This window comes from Corvus kubaryi, unplaced genomic scaffold (genome assembly GCF_017639235.1).
Source record: "Corvus kubaryi isolate FWS band 111438036 unplaced genomic scaffold, C.kubaryi_AGA036_p1.0 37341, whole genome shotgun sequence".
Classification (NCBI taxonomy): domain Eukaryota; kingdom Metazoa; phylum Chordata; class Aves; order Passeriformes; family Corvidae; genus Corvus; species Corvus kubaryi.
The window spans coordinates 10,466,906-10,485,718 of NW_024581112.1; the positions used below are offsets into that span (position 1 = coordinate 10,466,906).

General features: G+C 48.6%; 1 protein-coding gene across 3 annotated transcripts in view; it reads left to right on the top strand.

Moving 5' to 3' along the window:
• The window catches only part of SIDT1 (SID1 transmembrane family member 1), a 40,336-nt gene that overhangs the window by 18,886 nt on the left and 2,637 nt on the right, over positions 1 to 18,813 (top strand). For 2 of the 3 annotated variants that reach the window (XM_042031167.1, XM_042031169.1), the window contains 19 exons: positions 472 to 555; positions 682 to 775; positions 1,993 to 2,064; positions 2,435 to 2,528; positions 3,621 to 3,664; positions 7,536 to 7,607; positions 8,808 to 8,956; positions 9,580 to 9,653; positions 10,165 to 10,231; positions 10,860 to 10,933; positions 11,483 to 11,606; positions 12,630 to 12,747; positions 13,137 to 13,273; positions 14,930 to 15,038; positions 15,421 to 15,435; positions 16,200 to 16,276; positions 17,384 to 17,430; positions 18,225 to 18,330; positions 18,626 to 18,736. In XM_042031167.1, the coding sequence (XP_041887101.1) occupies positions 472 to 555; positions 682 to 775; positions 1,993 to 2,064; positions 2,435 to 2,528; positions 3,621 to 3,664; positions 7,536 to 7,607; positions 8,808 to 8,956; positions 9,580 to 9,653; positions 10,165 to 10,231; positions 10,860 to 10,933; positions 11,483 to 11,606; positions 12,630 to 12,747; positions 13,137 to 13,273; positions 14,930 to 15,038; positions 15,421 to 15,435; positions 16,200 to 16,276; positions 17,384 to 17,430; positions 18,225 to 18,330; positions 18,626 to 18,736 (1,668 nt within the window). The remainder of the gene's footprint in view (positions 1 to 471; positions 556 to 681; positions 776 to 1,992; positions 2,065 to 2,434; positions 2,529 to 3,620; positions 3,665 to 7,535; positions 7,608 to 8,807; positions 8,957 to 9,579; positions 9,654 to 10,164; positions 10,232 to 10,859; positions 10,934 to 11,482; positions 11,607 to 12,629; positions 12,748 to 13,136; positions 13,274 to 14,929; positions 15,039 to 15,420; positions 15,436 to 16,199; positions 16,277 to 17,383; positions 17,431 to 18,224; positions 18,331 to 18,625; positions 18,737 to 18,813) is intronic. The other variant, XM_042031168.1, reaches the window with a different exon arrangement.

Genomic DNA, 18,813 nt, shown 5'->3' on the forward strand with positions numbered 1-18,813 from the left:
TGTCCCCCTTGTGAGGTTCCCTGCTGCCCTGTGAGATGGGTCTGTCTCTCCATGGGAGGGTGTTGGGTGGAATGTTGGTGGGTGAGAGAGGGAACAGTGCTGTTCCCTTGACTCTCCCTTAGCTCATGGCAGCTTGGGGAACTTCTGATTTTTAGACATGTTGTCCTCCCTGCTTTTCAATTTTGATTTCCTTTCTGTGTATTTCATCCCCATTCCTGGGGTGTTCCCTCCCATGGGGGCTGGCATGGAATATATTGCAGCAGGGAAATAGCCCCATATTTATTCTCCTTTCCCACCTCCCTGAATAATGCAGGGTCCTGCAGTGCAGACAGAGATGCAAGATGTTTTGTTCCCTTTGATAGCCCATCTGGGCCTCTTTCTTCCTGTTCTGTGCTGTGTTTTCCAGCTGGTTTTCTTTGAAAATAGTTTGGATGTTGTTCCTGGTTTAACCCTTTGCTGTGTCTGTTTTAGTGCCCAGTGTATGACCTGGACCATAACGTGGAGTTCAATGGAGTTTATCAGTCTATGACAAAGCAGGCAGCCATAACAGTGCAGGTGAGATTGATTTGTGTCCCAGTGTTTTCTGGTGCCTGCCTAGCAAAAAAACCCTCATCGCTGGCCTATTGGAGGGGAGAGGCTTTGTGTCTCATGGATTCTGTCTTCTTCCATCCTTCTGTGCAGAGAAAAGATTTCCCAGGTGAGCAGTTCTTTGTTGTGTTCGTCATCAAGCCGGAGGATTATGCCTGTGGGGGCTCTGTGCCTTCTTCAATTCATGGTAAGTTGTTCTGGGAGTTGGATTTGATGGCTGCATCTGAGTAATGGAGCAGTGGGTGTCCTTTGGGACCTTCCTGTGGGATGCCACCAGGTGATGATGTAGGTCTGTCTTACCCAGGTAGTTGTGAGGAAGAGTGAAGTATAAATTTGATGTTGGGCAGGTTATAAGTCTTGATGAATGTAAGAGGTGGCTGGCTAGTACAGTGCCTGGCATGCTGTGATTATGCCCTTTTCAGCAGCACCACTGGTGTCTTTGGAGACGCTGGAGACATCCAGGCAATGCTGCTTACAGCTTTTTGTTTCGTCCTCACCCCTGCTCCCTGCTGCTGTAGTATCCTCCTGGCTCCATGAAGGCTCAGTTCCTGCAGAGAGCATCTTCTCCCACTGCTATCTTGGGATCTGTGACAGCCCTGAACTTGGGGGAACAGGAAAGATTGGTAATTTTGGGAGAAGAATTTTACAAAAGACTTGTTCTAATGTCTTTTCCAACCAGAAAACACTCTGTCCAGTTGCTGGGCAGTGATAAAAGCAAGGTTTCCACCAGTCATGTGATGACTGTAACTGGAGTGGGAACATTCCTATCCTCAAAGCCCCAAGGTTTCCTCCCTGTAGAAAGAGCAAGACTGCAACCAACAGATATACTGGGCTCCCTCAACAGCTTTTTACTACTCCCCTGCCACCTTTCTGCTCCAATTTTCCCAAAAAAAAAAAAAAGAGAGAACTGTGCCCTTTGGAGTGTCATTCTCTCATCCCAATGCTGTCAGCAGAGCTGTACTGGCCAGGTGTGCTTAGCCCTGCAGAAACAGAGCGAGTTTCTAGAGTGGCATCCTGCACAGAAGTGTTTTACTCACAGAGATTTGGCCAAAGGCAAAAATGGACTCCCACTACCTGTAGTGAGAGAATCTCTCATTTGGGGATTAAATGAATAGGGGATGAGATGCCTTTGGGATTCAGACATCCAGACTTAAGCAATGTATGGAAGGCTCAAGCAGGGATTTCTAGTCTAAAAAACAGGTGGTGAATAGGGAAGGGAGAGGGGAAACATATGAGAAAGGCTGTATGTTGACAGATCAGAGAACAGTTTAAAGCAAAACCACACACGCATTTTAGTAAAAAGCCAGACCCTGTTCGTTGTGCAAGTTCAGAGAACCAAGATCAGTGCTGAAAATCACTAATGTTGCTTGTTTTTATATTTTCTGTACACTGTGCATCTCACAGGAAATGTCAACCGTACCTGGAACCTGCAGCGGACAAAGAACCTTCAAGTGACGATTGTGCCCTCCATTAAAAGTCAGTGTCTTTGGGCTGAGTAGCTTTACAGGGGAACTTGGCACTGCTGAATAGAGGGGTATGACTGGGCCAGCATCCTCTGAAGGACTGGTGCAGAAAGCACGAGCAAAGGAGACAAAACCACCTGGAGCCCTGGTCCCTTCCAGGAAAGGCTGTGTGGTGCACCAGCTGGCACTGGGGGTGAAGAAATGGGGGGAAATCTTGCAACAGGTTCTGTCAATTCCTTTTGAAGAAAGCAGATGGCTTTGGAAGGGCTGTTTGGGGCTGGGCATTGTTAGCAGGTGGTATTGGGAAGAGCAGGACAGGAGTGCTGACCCTGAGAGGTGCTGTTCCTGCTCTGTGAGCTGACTGATCCCTTCTCTTTCCTCAGAGTCTGATTACATCCAGGCCATGTTCTTCAGCTTCCTGAGTTTCCTCTCTTTTTACGTGGGCTCAGTGGTTGTTGCTTTTGTGCACTACATTAGGTGAGTCCAGGGGTTATACAAGAACAGCCTTCCTGTTTCTAATCATCCTCAGGGACACCACACCCTGCAGAAAATTGGGGGTGAGTGGGGTGGCAAGCATCTAAACAGAGCAGCTGAAGAAGTCCATGACTACTCAGTGGGCTCCTACTGACCATCAGCCAGAAAATACTTCTTCCTTTGCTATGGGACCCATGGAAGGATGAAAATCTAAGGGTCTGCCCTCTACATCTTGTGGTGCCCCACCCCTGTGTTTCCTTTTATAAGGACACTGGGCAACAGGTGGGAATTGTGAAGGGGCTGATGTGAGATGTGGAGTGTGAGAGCATTGAGGAACGGAGGTACTTTGTTGCTGGACTGAGTACTGCAATAAATGGCAGTGACTTGAATACTTCCTTGGAGTCCCAAGAATGCTGGTTTCCTTCCTCACCTGCCTCCCCTGCCCCAGACTTTGGTGTCTGGGCTTGTGTTGAGAAGAATCTCTGCATGGGCATGGTTTAACTTCAAGACACATCAATGAAACAACATTTCGTTGGAACAATTCAATGAAATTACTTAAGTGCATGCTCTTAATTTGCTGTTACTTTTCTGTGTTGTGAGAATATGTTGTTTTTTGGGTTTTTTTTTACCATCTCCTTCTGGACATCTGCATTAACAGAGGTAATGTGAGTGCCTCTACCTCCTGCTGCCCCTTTAGTAGACTCATATGAGCTTGGTCCCCTGAGCAGGGAACTTGGGTTTGGAAAGGTGATGTGAGGCTCCCTCCCAACATACTGAGCAGTGTAGGATGGGATAAGTAATGGAAATGGTTGTCGTGCCTCTGGTGGATAGGTGAGGGGGTAAAAAAGCCCTCTGTTGCTTTGGAAGTTAGAGAGGTGGACAGCAAACAGTCATGACTGAGTTGTGTCTAGTCCAAACAGTATTTTTCTTTTTTTGTGGTTGTGTGTGTTTCTTTTGTGCTTCTTTTTGTTGGTTTTATTTGTTTTTTCAGAGCTTTCACCATACTTACCTATTGGTGTCCTAGATAATCTTGCTATGGCTGACAGGTGATGAGATTTGTTGGCTGTCTCATGAGTGCTGTCTATTGCTTTTCAGGGTTCAGAGGAAGGCTTCAGCTGGGAGATTGAGTCCTGAGCATGGTAAGGTCTCTCCTCTGTTGTGTGACAGCTTTGAGTGAACAGCACAGGCCCCAGGCCAGGCATAGGACAGGCTGTCAGTCAAGTACCTTCTGTCCTGGAGCTACCTTCCCTGGTACCTCACATAGTCTCTGGTGCTGAGGAAAGATGTTAGAGCTTCCTCTCTGCCCTCACAAGAGAGGGCCTTTGAAGCCTGCTGCCCTGAACCTGGAGCTGACCCCTACCCCTAGCAGCTGCCTTTTAAAGGGCTGAAGGCAGGCCAAACCTTGCCTAGACCTAATGTTCCTGATTAGACATGAAAAAAATCAATGCCTGTTGATTTTCAAACGAGGCACTTTTGAGTATGCTAGCTCTTATGCTTTAAGAACTCCTCTGCCTGGTTTAAGCATGGCGTCTTTTAATATCTTAATTGAATTTAAATGTTAATTTGTTCTTCACTGGAAGTTGCAGACAGCCAGGTGAATGAATGACTAGTAGAGTTAGGTAGTGGTGTTTATGATGTTTGTGTTGGCATTGGATTCAGTTTACTTTGTGCTGCACCCACATTTCCACGAACTGCAGCTGTCTGCCTTATAAAAACAGAGCTGCATCTAAGAAGCCGCCAGTGAAAGATGGAAGGTTTTGTCATGTGGATGAGGGGCACTGGGAGTTCTTGCTTTCTGGTGAAGTGTGGGAGTCTTTTCATTTTGATTAAATATTTAGTGCCTGCAAAGTAGTTCAAAGCGTTGGTGCTGAGGTCATTTGTGCCTCTCTCCTGGAGGAAGGGAGGACATTGTTTTGGCAGCATTGAAAGGTTCTTGATGTTATTCCTTTTTTTGATGCCGAGCTTTTTCAGTCTCTCTAGTCTGCTGCATACCATCAGATAAGCATGGTAGCATAACCGAGCTGTGTTTAGAGGATCAGCAGTGGAACTTCACTCTGACTGGCATTAATGGGCTTAATATTTCTGCTGAGTACCTGGGGGCATTTGAATTCTTAGACTTGCTTTGTCAACCACTAAGATCCACATGTATCCCTGTATGTGGAATCTGTGTGAAAGGTTTTTTTCACAACATGAACAGGGAACTGTAAAAGTGTTGGTAAATATATTCTAATTTTATATCATTTGGGATGGATCCTGCTGTAAAACAAGAGCAGGTCTTAAGGCACTGAAGAAATGGGAAAGGCCTGTGTGTTGGGGAGTTTGGGTAAGCTGAAGGGACCTGTCCAAGGCTTTGGAAGAGCTCCAGGGTGCTGACAAGGAATCACTGTCTAAGACAAGGAGGCACAGTCTCAGCCAGGTGAGATGAGAAGTCCCAGGGAGTGCTGCTGATGCTGCAGCTGAGGTTTAATGTGCTGAATCCAGCTTAGAAGCTGCCTTCTGAGCTGCCCTGGTGAGAGGTGGAAGTTAAATTCTAGTGCTTGGAAAGTTCCCAAAGAAGCTGCAGGGCACAGATGCTGTACTTAGTATGGACCTGGAGAGTAGAGAACTGGGTTGCTGAGCAGGGAGGATTGCCGAACAGCCTCCCTGTGAAGGGAGAGAGGAGCACAGTTCCTTCATAGTTTACAGCTTCCCTCTCAGAGGCACCTGCTGCTTCTGTGACCTGTCCTCTCCCTTGTAATCCATTGCCACTTTCACGTACCTGGCACTGCATGTTGCAGCCACGTCCTTTCTTCTTGGGAGGAATCATGTCCTACCCACACACTGTTTCTTCATCTGTTGTCTCTTCAGGGTGTGTCTGACTGATGCTTATAAAATGGTAATTAGCATCTTCCCTGTCTTCCAGATCAGTGGACACCCTGGCTTTCTTGGTTTTGTTTTTTTTTCTCCACTTCCCACCTGTTGGAATTTCCTTCCCTCCCAAGTACCCCTGGATCTTGGCTTGTTCATTACTCCCCACTCTTTTTCCCCACCAAGGAACTGGATGGAAGTGCTCAGCAATCTGTCTTAGCCATTTGTCTTTGAATATCCTGCTACTCCATGTACCCCTTTGCTCCTGTTACCCATCCTATGTCTGGCTTCTGTGGTTCATTTTTTTTTTCAATCCCATGGCACACCTTCCCTTCCACATCCTCACTATCTGGTGGAGGCAAGAGCTGGAGGAACCACGCCTGGTGTGGTACATTTACTTTGCTGACTCACTCTCACAGTGGGAAGTGGGACTGAAATTAGTGGGTGAGCTGGGTCCAAAGTGGCTGTTAGAGACATGACAGAGTGCCTTTTCTCCTTGGCTTGCCTGCTTTGTCCAGGTTTAAATCTTCCTTTGGTTACTGGGGAGAGAAGGTTGACAGGTCACTTGAGAGAATAAAGCCCGGTCCAAATTTAAGAGTATCCCTGTGGGACAGGGCTGGCAGGACTAGGAATTGTGCATGTGCCTTGGTGCCGTGAGTATAGGGAAATGCTTTTGCCCTCTTTGCAGTGATCTGGATTTCCAAATGACTTTTAAAGCAACAGGAAGAGCTTCCTTGAGAGAGGGAGGTTAGATTGGAGGTGATGAGCAGAAGCTGCATGTTGCTCCTGCAGCAACCTACAACAACATCCTGCCAGTCTCAGCTCAGGGCTCAAGGGCTGTCACCTGGGGAGCTGCAGGGTGCCAGAGCCCTCTCTCTGGTGCTCAGCCCATGCTTCTGATTCTCCTCTGAGCTGTTGCTTTCTCTGTTAAAGGCATGGGGCAGGAGTGTAAAGGAGCCGAAATTGAGACCAAGTCTTAGCCCCCAGGCCAACAAGCACAGCAGACATGCCAAAGAAAAGCAGTAATTGGGACTTGAAACATCAAATAGCATTGCTGTATTGGTGTTTCCCTGACTTGGGCTCAGTCAGGGAGAAGTTTTAGATCTCTTTACATAAGTGGCTAATGAAAATGGTATAAAAACCTATGCCAGGTGTTACAGAACTGCCCAGAATTTCCAGCTGGAAAGAGGACTCTGCCTGTGCCAGTCACTTTGAGGCCAGTCATGCACTGGGAAGCCAGAGATGCAGCTTGGGAAGCCTGGCCATTGGCAGGCTGCAGTAAGGCTTTAAATACTATGCCACGTTCTGCCTTGCTTTGCTGCTGACTGACCACATGATGTTGTTGGAAGGGTGGAACTTTAAAGCAACTGAATCTGTCTCACTGCGTGCCAGCACTGGAAAATGTGGTCCTGCTCTTGCTGGCCTTGCTTCCCTCCCTTTTGTGGCTATGGGTGTCTGATCTCTCAGTGAGGGGATTCAGCTGGCTGTTCCCTGCCGTGTTGTCTGGTGCGAGTTCAGCTGCTGAGCTCCACCATGGGAGGCAAAAAGAGGGAATGTGGAGGCAGGAGAGCACTCCTTTTTGCTTCATATATGTGGGCAGAAGGCAGGATGTTCCTAGCCCTCAAAGACTTGCCCTTCTTGTCATCAACACAAGATCATTACCACTTTTTGCACAGAGCATTTTTTTCTTTCTGCTTGGTTGGTTAAAATTATGTAGCAGCTGTCTTTCCAGTGTCTGTGACTCTTGCAGGGACAGCTGTAGGTAGCAATATTTGAAGAGATTTGAAGAGTTGCATGAGATGGGGAAGGAGAAGAATTAGAAATTCATAAGACTGTTAAGAACATAATGAGACTCGCTCTAACATTTACCAAGTCTTGCAGCCCCACAGTGTGATCCCTACAGAGTGCTGGAGGGGGGCTCACAGTGCCAGTCTCACTGGCAACCTGTGTGGGGAGGCTGAAGGGAATGGGTTTGCTTCACACTGTAAAACAAGGGTTTCCCTTTTGCACGGTATGCTCTAGAGGGAGACTGCCATCTGTTTAGGAGAAATGTTGCTTTTCCCAAGCCTCTCCAGCTCTTCAAGCTGTTTGTATTCACCTCAGAGATGTTTTGAAGCACTGACATGAAACTAACTGTCCCTCTTGGGTCTGTTTCCATTGCAGGATCTGGGATGATGACTTCTTCACACCCCATCTCAGCCAGCACTCCTGAGGGAAGCAGCTATGGTGCTATTGGTACAGTATATTCCAGAACTGGGGCACAGGGGGGCTTCTGCCTGGGGTAGGGGAAGGCACTTTTAGGGTGATTTAACACCAGAGGAGAATAAAGCTGCAAGCTTTAGGAGCATCTTGCAAATATTTAAAACAAAAAACTAACCAAATTGCAGTTTATGAGGTTCAGATTGTACTTCAGGGAAAAGCATCTGTATAATAAAACTGGCAAATCTGAAAAAGGTGCTCTGAGAGACTGTCACTGGAAATGTTTGTCTTAGACAAAGCTACGGTCCCCTGACAACTGTGGGTGACAATGCTGCTTCAGACAGGACATTTCTAGTGACTGAAAAAGGTTCCTTGCAAGCAAGCAAGTAGGAGCCTGTTAGTAGCTCACAGCCTGCCATTATACCAAAGCATGCCTATCCCTGGGAGGCTGAGGGGTTGTGTGCCATAAAGCAAGACAGAATCGGAGTTTCTTGCCTCCGGGGGTTTCACTAGGGAAGAAATAATGTCATACTGTCAACAGGTGAATTATGCCCTGGCAGCAGAGGAGAAAAAAACTTCCTGAGGGCTTAATGACCACTTTACCCTTCCTTCCCCTTTTTCCAAAGAAATCTTTTCAAAGCATTTGGGAAATGAGGAGGACACTTGTCTTCTGCCCATATGGGCAATGAGCTGGGAGTTGCCCAGCCTGTGAGAAGTGCAGGCAGGTCCTGCTGACCTTACTGGGCATGCAGTGGGAGCAAAGCTGGTACTCTGCCTGCTTTGAAAAATCGACTTTCTTCTTTGTCTTTTGTTCTACAATATTTTTAGAAAAGCTTAGATATATATAAAGCTTACATAAAATCTCAAGGTTAACTAGGTGAGTGTGGGTTTGACCCCTAACAGTCTGCTTCTTTCTCTACAGCATTTTGTCTTGTCTCAAAATTCCAGATTTCAGAGCCCAGGCTAGTAGAGAGTAGAAAATGTTAAGAGATGAAAAGTAGTAGAATGGAAGCAGAGTAAGAACTAAAATGCTGCAGAGAGGGGGAGATAATGGTCCTTCAAATTGCTCTTAGCTGATAACCTGATACTTTTAGGAAGGTTTGGGATCATGGAAAAACTTTTTCTCTGAACTGGCCGTATCAGCTTGCCAAAGCATCTGGGACAGCTTTATTCTTGCTGTGCACAGAGGGATTTAGCCTTTACCCTGCCTGTCTCCTTCTCCCCACTCTGGCCCAGATGAGTCCAGCTCCAGCGGTGGACATCAGCTGTCGTCCCCCAAGCACCGGCCCCCTGCTGGTTCTGACACAGACAGCTCCGTGGAGGAGGAGAGCGACTTTGACACCATGCCAGAAATTGAGAGCGATAAGAACATCATCCGCACGAAGGTATGGCTGGTGTTGCAGCTGTGGCCCTCATGCTGGGCCGTGGGCACATCTTGGCCCCTTGGTCACTTCAGTGAAATCTCAAAAATCCTGTTCCCTTTCAGGGTAGATTTCATCTAATAAAGCCAAATGTGCTTCTTAGTCTTTTTTCAGTCAATGAAAGTTTTCCCACTGTGCTGAGAGTGCTGCTGAAATGAGTGCTTTAATATGGAAAATCAAAATGTATTGGGGACTACTGAGAAAGGAAGAAAATGCCCATAGAGCATCCCAGAAAGTTCAAGAAGGTTCAAGGAAGATAGGGAGAAAATAATCTGCAACAGTAGGTGGCTATTGAGTACCAGTAATGTGACTACACTGGATGTGCAGAGGGGCTTTAAGCCAGCAGCTCTCAAACTGCCTCCTTTTGTCATCCCACACTTCTCTGTGTGGTTGGAGCCATTCCTGGAGGTCAGAGGATTTTGCAGAACTTACTCAAGTAGAATCAAGGGACACAGTGAGTTCACTGTGTAAAATCAGTCCAAATACCACCAAGCTGCAAACATGTCAAGATCTTCTACTGCCATCTGTAATCTTCATTGGTTTTCTTGTGTTTTCTCCCCTGCCCTCCCCACCCGCTAATGTTTTAGGTGTTCCTCTATCTATCAGACTTGTCCAGGAAAGACCGAAGGATTGTCAGCAAAAAATACAAAATCTATTTCTGGTAAGGAGAAGGCAAACTGGTAAGGCCCAAACTCTGGACCCAGAGTCTCTGGTTGTGGAGTCTGTCCACATGCCCTTCTTCTGAACCACTTCCGAACTATCCTGTTACCCATTCTGACCCTGTTCCAGCCAGTAACTGCAGACCCCACATACCTCAAGTAAGGACATCTGTGGACCAGTGCACACATGATCCTGGCAATGGATTATACTTTGCATCATTGCTTTTAAGCGTGGTAACAACCAGTGTACTGGAACATAGTGGGAAGAAGGAGAAACTGGCACTCAAACCCATGAACTTGTGGCCAGCATCCTGGCTTTCCCTGTGCCCTTAGCATTTGCCTCCTGTGTGCATGAGCGCACGTGCTCCTCTGCTTCAGGAGGTCATAATGAGATCATAGCCCCAGAGCAGTGGGGTGTGCACGTTCCTCCACAAGCACTGTGGGGCTCTCTCCTGGGTGTGCACCCCCAGTTTTGGTGTGTGTTTAACTGCTGCTGCTGTCTCCTCTCTGCAGGAACATCATCACCATTGCGGTGTTCTATGCCCTGCCAGTCATCCAGCTCGTCATCACTTACCAGACGGTGCGTTTGGCTCCACAGCTGTTCCCTCTTGCTTTAAACTGGCTCTGTGCTTGTGTTGTGCAAGGATGACAGTCACAGTGAAACTGGCATCACCCAGGAGTTCTGCTCTGTGTGAGGAGCAGTTTACCTTAGCTGTGCTCTCCACACTGTGTTGATGTTACAGTGAGCTTAGCTCACCGGGCTTGCAGTTCTGCAGTTTTTGCTTGGGAACTGGGAGTGCTGCTGTTTTCCTGCTCAACTGACGTCTCATTTGGGTCCTGTTTCATTTTAGAGACAGGAGGAATTTGATTTTATCTCTAAGAAACAGCCGAAAACAAGTAGTGTGTGCTGTGATTTCTCCTCCCTTCTCCCAGCCCTTGCTATCCTGCTGTTATGCAGATATCTGCAAGCACGTCTGTTGGTGGGGGGGTTGAGAGCACACAGTGTTTCCTCTGAAGACTGTTATCAGGTTTGTGGCCCGTGACAACATCTTGTCCTACCCTAGAAGCTTTGCTTGCAGATGTCAGTACTCCCCTGAGCTAGGCTGTGTCCTGGTACACCTTGTGTTTGTGCAGTGTTTGCATGGGGCAAATGCCCCAGAGCAGGGAGGATTTGCTAACACCGAGTCTCCCACCTGCTCTGTGTCCAGGTAGTGAATGTGACGGGCAATCAGGACATCTGCTACTACAACTTCCTGTGTGCTCATCCCCTTGGGGTGCTGAGGTGAGTGACCCCTTTCGTCCCTGTGTGCCTCCTGAGTGTTTGTGCTGTGCCCAGGTCAGGATTTTATGCTTGCCAGGCTCACAGTAGCAGTGTTGATAAGATCACTGGGAGTTTAGGACTCTGATCTTTCTGTTTTGCTCAGTAGTGGTGCTCTGTTGCAGTGAGACACATGCACCCTCGAACTTCTGGCACCTGGGCACCCCTTGGAAATCGTTGGCACAGCATTGAGGTGCTCCCGTGCTCTATTGGACACTTGTATTCAAGGTGCAGCAGCTCTGCAAAGAAGTTCAGTCTTTTCAGTGTAGCATTTCTCTAAATTAATGTGGGAGTGCAAAGAAAGCCCAGAGTTGGGCTCTTAGAAGAAGTGTTAACTGGGACAGGTGAACTATTCAAACTAAAATTGTTACCTAGAATGTAAAATTGCAGTTTGGCAGCTGCTGAGGTGAAGGGTGGTGGAGGGGGAGCAAAACGGACTCAGCTTATCACAACCCAGCATTCAGCTTCCTGCTGCTGTGCTGCCTTTGCCTTACACATTCTTCTTTCCTGCAGTGCCTTCAACAACATCCTCAGCAATGTGGGCCACATGATGCTGGGCTTTCTCTTCCTCCTCATTGTGTTGCGCAGGGACATCCTCCACCGCCGGGCCATGGAGATGAAAGATATCTACACCCTGGTAGGAAGCGTGATTGCCTGGGGCTGAGTGGAGGCAGGGAAGATGGAGTGAACTCAAAAACCAGAGTGATACACAATGGGTTTCCACTTGCCCTCCTTGCTGGAGGGTTGAATCCTCTTTTCTTCCTCCTGTGCAGAAAGGTCTGGGTGGGATGCTTATGTTCCTGCACACCCCAGTGCTTTACTGCTTACAGTATGTCCAGAGTGCTGTGGTGACCCAGCCTGGGCTTTTGAAGACAAGATTAATAGAGGAAGGGCTCCCATGGCTCTGGCTTTTCCTGCAGCACTCGCTGTGGAGGAACTGGGACAGTAGGAGAGTCTCAAGATGCTTCTCTTTATAGTGAAGTTTGATTTGTCTTAACACAAGAGCTGCTTTTGATAAGTCAGAGGAATTTGGCTGCCTCAGTGTCTGAGGCAGAGCTGCTGGTAGCCAGAGCTTTTGTAGTCTCTCATGGGAGAGGATGGAGAAATCTGCAGCTCTTTGGCCAGAGGAGCTGGGGGTTTGTGGAGACAAACAGCTCTGTTTTCATGGGCTTGGTAGCAAGTAAAGGCATTAGCAGTTGTAAGAGTCTGCTGCTTGTGGTTTTCAGGTGCAATGTTGGTCAAATTGTGATGGAAATGCCTTCTCACATGGGCTGATGGGCTCTGCTCCTCAGGTGCTTCTAACACCCTACTGACCACAAGAGCAGTTCTGGGTCCACAGTCCTCTCTCAGTTTTGGGGAGGATGTAACACGGCATGAGATACAGGACAGAGATTTTCAGTCTCATGATGTCACTTCCAAGACACTGAGGTCTTCAGACCTGAACTTTCAGCATGGTTAGCCTGGGTTTGTTGCCTGTGGATTCACCTGGCTATGCCATGTGTCTAAATCCAGAGCCTGTGGTTGCACACAGGGCACTGTGCTGCACTGGTGACTGGAGGACTTGTCTAGGAGTTAGGAGGGATGAAGTGATGGAGAATGGAAGCTTGTCTGTGATCAGGACAGTGAGGATAATTAACTACACAGCTCTGCTCTCTTCCAGGACTATGGGATCCCAAAGCATTTTGGTCTCTTTTATGCTATGGGCATTGCTCTGATGATGGAAGGAGTGCTCAGTGCCTGTTACCATGTCTGCCCTAATTACTCCAATTTCCAGTTTGGTAAGCTGAGTTTCCTTTCCCCTTTTGAGCTGGAGCTAGGATTTGCCATGTTGTGTCCCCCACCGAATTGCTGACGTTTCCCATCCCTCTACCCTTGCAAGTGTCCCTGGAGCCTGCCTGTTTCAAAGCTCAGTCAGGAGGTTGTGATGCCCTTATTTTCTGATTTTCTGGCACTTATTTTCTGATCCCCTTTAGTTTTTGTTGCCCCAGAGCGTGCAAGATGTACTGCAAGGTGGCAAAGCACAAAGTGCTGTACAGTGCAGTGCAGCAGCAGGGCCAAGCCCAAGGCTGGCAGGCACAGATCCCTGATGCCTTGTGTGCCCTTGGAGCAGCTTTCTGAGGCCACTGGCAGTAGCTGTTTGCACTGTTTCTGTTGTGTCCCTCCACAGACACCTCCTTCATGTACATGATCGCAGGACTGTGCATGCTCAAGCTCTACCAGACCCGGCACCCAGACATCAATGCCAGCGCCTACTCTGCCTATGCCTCCTTTGCTGTGGTGATCTCCCTGGCTGTCCTTGGAGTGGTATGGCTCCTTCTTACCCACCTGCTTCTCTGGGGAGGAGATGGCATGGCTGGGAATGTGGCTTAGGTGTGAAAATGACTGGGAAAAACAGCAGAGTAGGATAAGAGTGTGTTAAGCAGCTGTTAGCTGTTAGCATTTGAATTCTCAGTTCTGCTGGGCTTTCCTCCTCCCTTCCCCTGAGCTTTCAGGTAGGAGAAGAGCAGAGCAGTTTCTTTTAGGTGGGTTTTTTTTTTTTGGGCTTTGACCACCACCTGCCATCCTTCTGAAGAGGAGAAATTAATGCATCCAGATGTATGTGTCCAAGCACACAGATGGTCTTCCTGTGGCGTGATTCACATTGGAGGAAAGTGGGGTGAGGCTGCCTGAGCTTCCAAGACCAAGTATCTTATACCTGATGGCTTGTGCCTGTTTTTTCCCTTTGGAAAACTCCATGTTGTTTGGCACAGCTCCTGCAGTTGGCCTCTCAATCTTTGGAGAGGGGCAGGCTGGGATAATGTCTGGGGGGCTCTCAGGCAAATTCCTGGAGTACCTGCCTATGGAAGGGCACTGGAGCAGAAGCTACAGGACTTTTCCCGATTGCTCATAGCATTGCAAGTACTGAGCTGGGCTCACCAGAATCCCCAACCTGTGCTTTACCTTGGAGGTCTCTGCTTCCTGTCTTTTGAAGGACTCATTTTCCTTCATCAGTAACCAGGCAAAATCCATGGAATTCTTGCTCTGAACTAGCAGCTAGATCTCAGTGGGCTGTCAGCTCCTCACTACCACATAATAGAGAGGTCTTTGTTTACAAGACTGTCTGTGGGATAAGGCATGCAGGAGGAGCTGGTGACCTTGGGACTTCCCAAGAATCTCTTGATAGGTGTAGTAAATCTTGACAACCCAGGTTCAAAACACTGAGACTTTGTTATGGATTGCTCTATCTTCTTTTGTGGGATGCTTCGAAGCTGTTCAGTGGATCTTGAAAGCAGCATGTCTCCCTTGTTCCATTCATGGAGAGGTGGCTTTTCTGCTTGTTTTTTGGTGTGTGGTTTTTTTTCTCTGCCCACACAAAGTGAAAAGTTCAGGTGAGTTCTTTGCCCCAGGGAAGGGGAGTGGTCACAGCCTGATGGCAGATCAAGAGTTTCTGGACTCCTTATTGTATGAATGAAAGATTAGGGGTTTAGTATAGCATTAACATGCACTTGCAGGTTACTTCCAGTCCTTAAATAAAATGAAACTGCACAGTAGGAGCAATTGCCTGCAGAGCACTTCTGTCCTTTTTGGTCTACTTTGGTACAATTGTTAAAGTAATGGTTGGTTCCCTGACCACCTTTGTAAAAATCTGCGTTCTGACCAGAGAGCTGCTGCCCAGCCCAGCAGAGAGAGCTTGCCTGGCCTGGGGGTCCCTGCACTGCTGCTCCCTGGGCCAGCTGCTGTCCTTCCTGTATTGTCTAAAGGGGCATTCTGAAAGAGTGGTCTCCTCTCCAGGATGCTGAGTTCCTCTTGCTTCTCTGGACTTTGTTTTGAATTTATAGATCTGTTTTCTGGTTGGAAGTTTTAGGGGCTTCTCTTCCATGTTCACTAAAGTTGTTTAATGTCCCATGATGATGTAGGACAGGAAAGGATTGTCCTGCTGAAAGAGGGCTCAGTTTGCTTTTAAAATGTCTTTGCTTTCAGGTGTTTGGGAAAAATGACATGTGGTTCTGGGTTATTTTCTCAATGATCCACGTTTTGGCCTCGCTGGCTCTCAGCACCCAGATCTACTACATGGGCCGCTTCAAGATCGGTGAGTGCTGTGACTGACCCGTCTCCTCCCAGGTGTGCGGGTGCCTCCTGTCCTCACCTGCCTGTGCAGCACAGTCCTGTGGCCCCTCTTCTGGGCTACCTTGTCCTTTCATCCCTCTGGTGCTTTCCTGGCCTCTGAAGTCCTTGTGCTACTGCTTCCCAGAGCAGTGGGAATCAGCAGGAGCTGTGTGCTCTGTGGTGGCAGGACTGCTGGGCTCTGAGGGAGCTGCCCTTCAGCTGCAGCTCTCCCTAGTGCTGTGCTCAGAGGGGTGACCTACACCCTGTCACGGGGTGAGGGGGGAGAGGGCCTGCTGGGGAGCCTGACTCTTGTGCTCTGCTTATAAACCTGTTTCTCCTTCCTCTTCTGCTCCTGTCTGCCTCAGACGGCCCTGACTCAGGTAACTGTCTGCAGCTTTCCTTTTTCCCTGTTGAACTCATTGTGCTGAGGTGTAGCAGCCAGGGATTGCATGGATGTGCATGGGGAGGCAGGATCGTGTGCCACCTGGGGTCAGCTCTTGGGAAGTGAAACCGGTTTGCCAGCAGCACTGCCAGTCCTGTGCCTTGGCAGGAAGGGACTGATGCAGCACAGGAGAGCTCAGATCTTGGTGCAGGAGCCTTTTCAAGCTCTGCCTTGTGGCTAAAGGGGAACATCTGTGTTCATGCATGCCTGTCCATCCCCACTGCCACTGATGGCTCTGCAGTGAAGCTTCTGCAATGATTTTGAGATTAGGAGTGTCTTGAGTGTGCTCTGCCCTTCTAGGACCCTCTAAAGCCTGTGGGACCTGTTTCTGCTGTTTCCCTGCTCCAGCAGCTTGTTCCATGGAAGGTGCTTTTCCCCCTTCCTACACAGACATACACCTTTCTTCCAGAGATGGGGTTGCAAAGCCAGCCTCTACACATACAGGCAGGGCCTGCATGACTTCTGAATAGAGAGATTTTTAAAATTTATTTTTGTTGTAACCTGTTGTTCTGGCCAAATGCCATCCACATCCTGTGGTGGATGCCCTTCTGCTCAGCACAGACTGCTCCCAAAGGGCAAGACATGAATCTGCTGACACCTTGGGTTCTATGTTGTCAGCTGGTAGGTGTCAGCTTCTTCCTCACAGGTGTTTTAGAGCTCACTGTGCTGGCTGTTCTGGCTTTTTATCCTTTCCTTTGACAGACTTGGGCATATTTCGGCGAGCAGTGATGGTGCTGTACACGGACTGTATCCAGCAGTGCAGCCGACCAATGTACATGGTAGGTGACTTCTCATCTCCAGCACCTCTCAGCAATTCTTCACTCTAGGCAATGTGTGGATGAAAGAGGTGGGGCTACTTGAAGAAGGGATGGTCCTTGCTTCCCTTGTTCTCTCTCCCCCAAAATGGTTAGGTAAGTGTAGGTCTCTGCTGGAGTGGTTTACCCCCAACTTTCAAGCCTCCCCTGACCTCAGCCTTGGTGAATAAAACATCAGAGCAAAGGTGATACAAGCATTACAGGATTTGCCTTTGCACTTGCTCTCTGGGAGCATCCATTCAGAGGAACAGGTACGAGGCTCTGTGCAGTGCAGCCTCTCTGGGGAAGGCTGCAGCTATTTTGGTTTTGTGGCTTAAGCAAAAGCAATTGCCATTTCTGCAGCACCTCAGGGCAGACAGCAAAAAGGTAAGAAAAGGTGGCTGTTACCTTGTGTCCCCCTGATTGCTTTCTCCTTGGCATAGAGTGCTAATTAGGGCTTGAGGCCAAATGGAGTTTTTCACCCATGAGCATCCTTTTTCTTAATTTTTTATTTATTCTCCCATCTCTGAATAAGCAAATTTGGTCCATTCAGGCATGAAGTAAGCCTGGCCAGCCTGAAATAGCTACATCATGAAAGCAGCTTGTAAGCACATGCCTCATAAATATAATCCTTCTGTCTGCTGTAGTTACAGTGCTTCCCTAGCTAATGGTGAGATGGGAGGAAAAAGGGGCTCTCTGAATATGTGCAGGATGCTGTCCAAAGGTTCCCCTGCTGCCTCTTTCAAGCACATCCTTGCTCTCTGCAGTAATTCTATTGTAGAACAGTGGGAGGGAAGGAATCTAACTAGAAAAACAGTAGAAGCAGTCAAAGGATTCACAGAACCTCCTGAGGCCCCTTAAGTGCTGAGCTTGTCCTTTTTTCGATGTTTAGTCTCCTTGCAACACTTTCTTAAAATTTTTGAGGGTCAGAGCAGTTTCCACCCAGAAAAAGCTCCTGCAGAGCCAGGTACATGTGTGTTTGCAGGAACCAGACTCCAAATCCTCACATAATGCTGTCCTGAGTTTCTGAGGCAAAGGCCTCTTTTTGCATACCCTTTTCATTTCATGTGATCATCAGTGTCTTTTCTCCAGGACAGGATGGTGCTGCTCATTGTTGGGAACGTGGTCAACTGGTCCTTGTAAGTACAGGCATGTTGGTGCCTTGTGTATTTGTGCATGTGAGCAGCAGGATTGGTACTGGCACACAGGTGGCCTGGAGTGATGGGGAGATGCAGCAGTGTCTGTGCAATAATCCTGTGCTGGGGCCCTTCTGACGTGTGTTGGCAGGCAGGCTGATCTGAGGGTGGTAGGCAGATCCATGGGATGCAGTACATGGAGCTACGTGGAGCATCCCTGAGGTTTTCAGCTCGGGCTGTCTCATGGCTCGTGTCTGAGGGAGTTTGTGCAGGGCTGGCCTGGTACTGTGCTGCTGTGTTGTGCTTCCCACAGAGCTGGGAGATCTCTCTGGCACAGCCAAGGTGCAGGAGACCTGACGGACACTGAGTCACAGAGCCTGGCTGAGCAGTAACTGCATGGGAGGGATCAGCTCTTGGATGAGACCTAAAATCATTGCCCCAAGCTCTTGCTTTTGGCTAAAGCTGCTTCTCAGGGATGTGTCTTCAGCCAAATGTACAGGTCTAGGACCAGATCCTACTGAGTGAGATGTGTTTGGCCATGGGCTGGAAGCAATCCAGGGCCCTTGCCTGTCCTCTGGGGTCTCCAGTTGCTTCAGCAGCTGACCATGGCTAAATTTCCTCGGCTGGGAGCAGAGGCAAACAGTGCATTTCCTCCAGGGAGTTGTGGTGCTGTGGCACTGGTGCTGTGTCCTGCAGTCCTGGGTGGGGGTTGGAACAGTGTGTGGCTGTCAGATTGGGGATGTACCCTGTCCCCAGTGAAAGAGGCTGGCTGATGTCCCTTTTATCCTCTGTCTCAGTGCTATCTTTGGGCTGGTGTATCGACCCAGGGACTTTGCCTCCTACATACTGGGAATCTTCATCTGTAACCTGCTGCTGTATCTGGCCTTCTACATCATCATGAAGGTAATGGGAGGCAGCTGTAGCTGTCCCTGACGCCCCTGTCTCCAAAGGGGAAGGGATGGGCCTTTTTTCTGGCTGCAGTTTGGGTTCCTGTGGTGCTGCAGAGAGATGTGGAGCAACCTTTGTGGGGCTCTGGGTGGGGCAAGGTGTTGGGGAGGGATGGTGTGTAGGCATTTCAAGGGTGGCTGGGCTGTGTCTTTGGGGGTGGGCAGCCTTTCGCTGATGGTGCAGGCTGGTGTGTGAGCCTTGTGCATGGCTCTGTCCCTGGGAAGAACTCAGGCTGTGTCCCTGTCTGCAGCTCCGCAGCTCTGAGAAACTCCTGCCCATCCCCATGTTCTGCATTGTGGCCACGGCAGTGGTGTGGGCAGCTGCCCTCTACTTCTTCTTCCAGACCCTCAGCAGCTGGGAGGTAAATTTCCATTTTTTTTGTTCTTCTGTCCATCTTTGTCTCATTCTCTTTCCTTCCTGGTGTTTGTTTTGCACAAA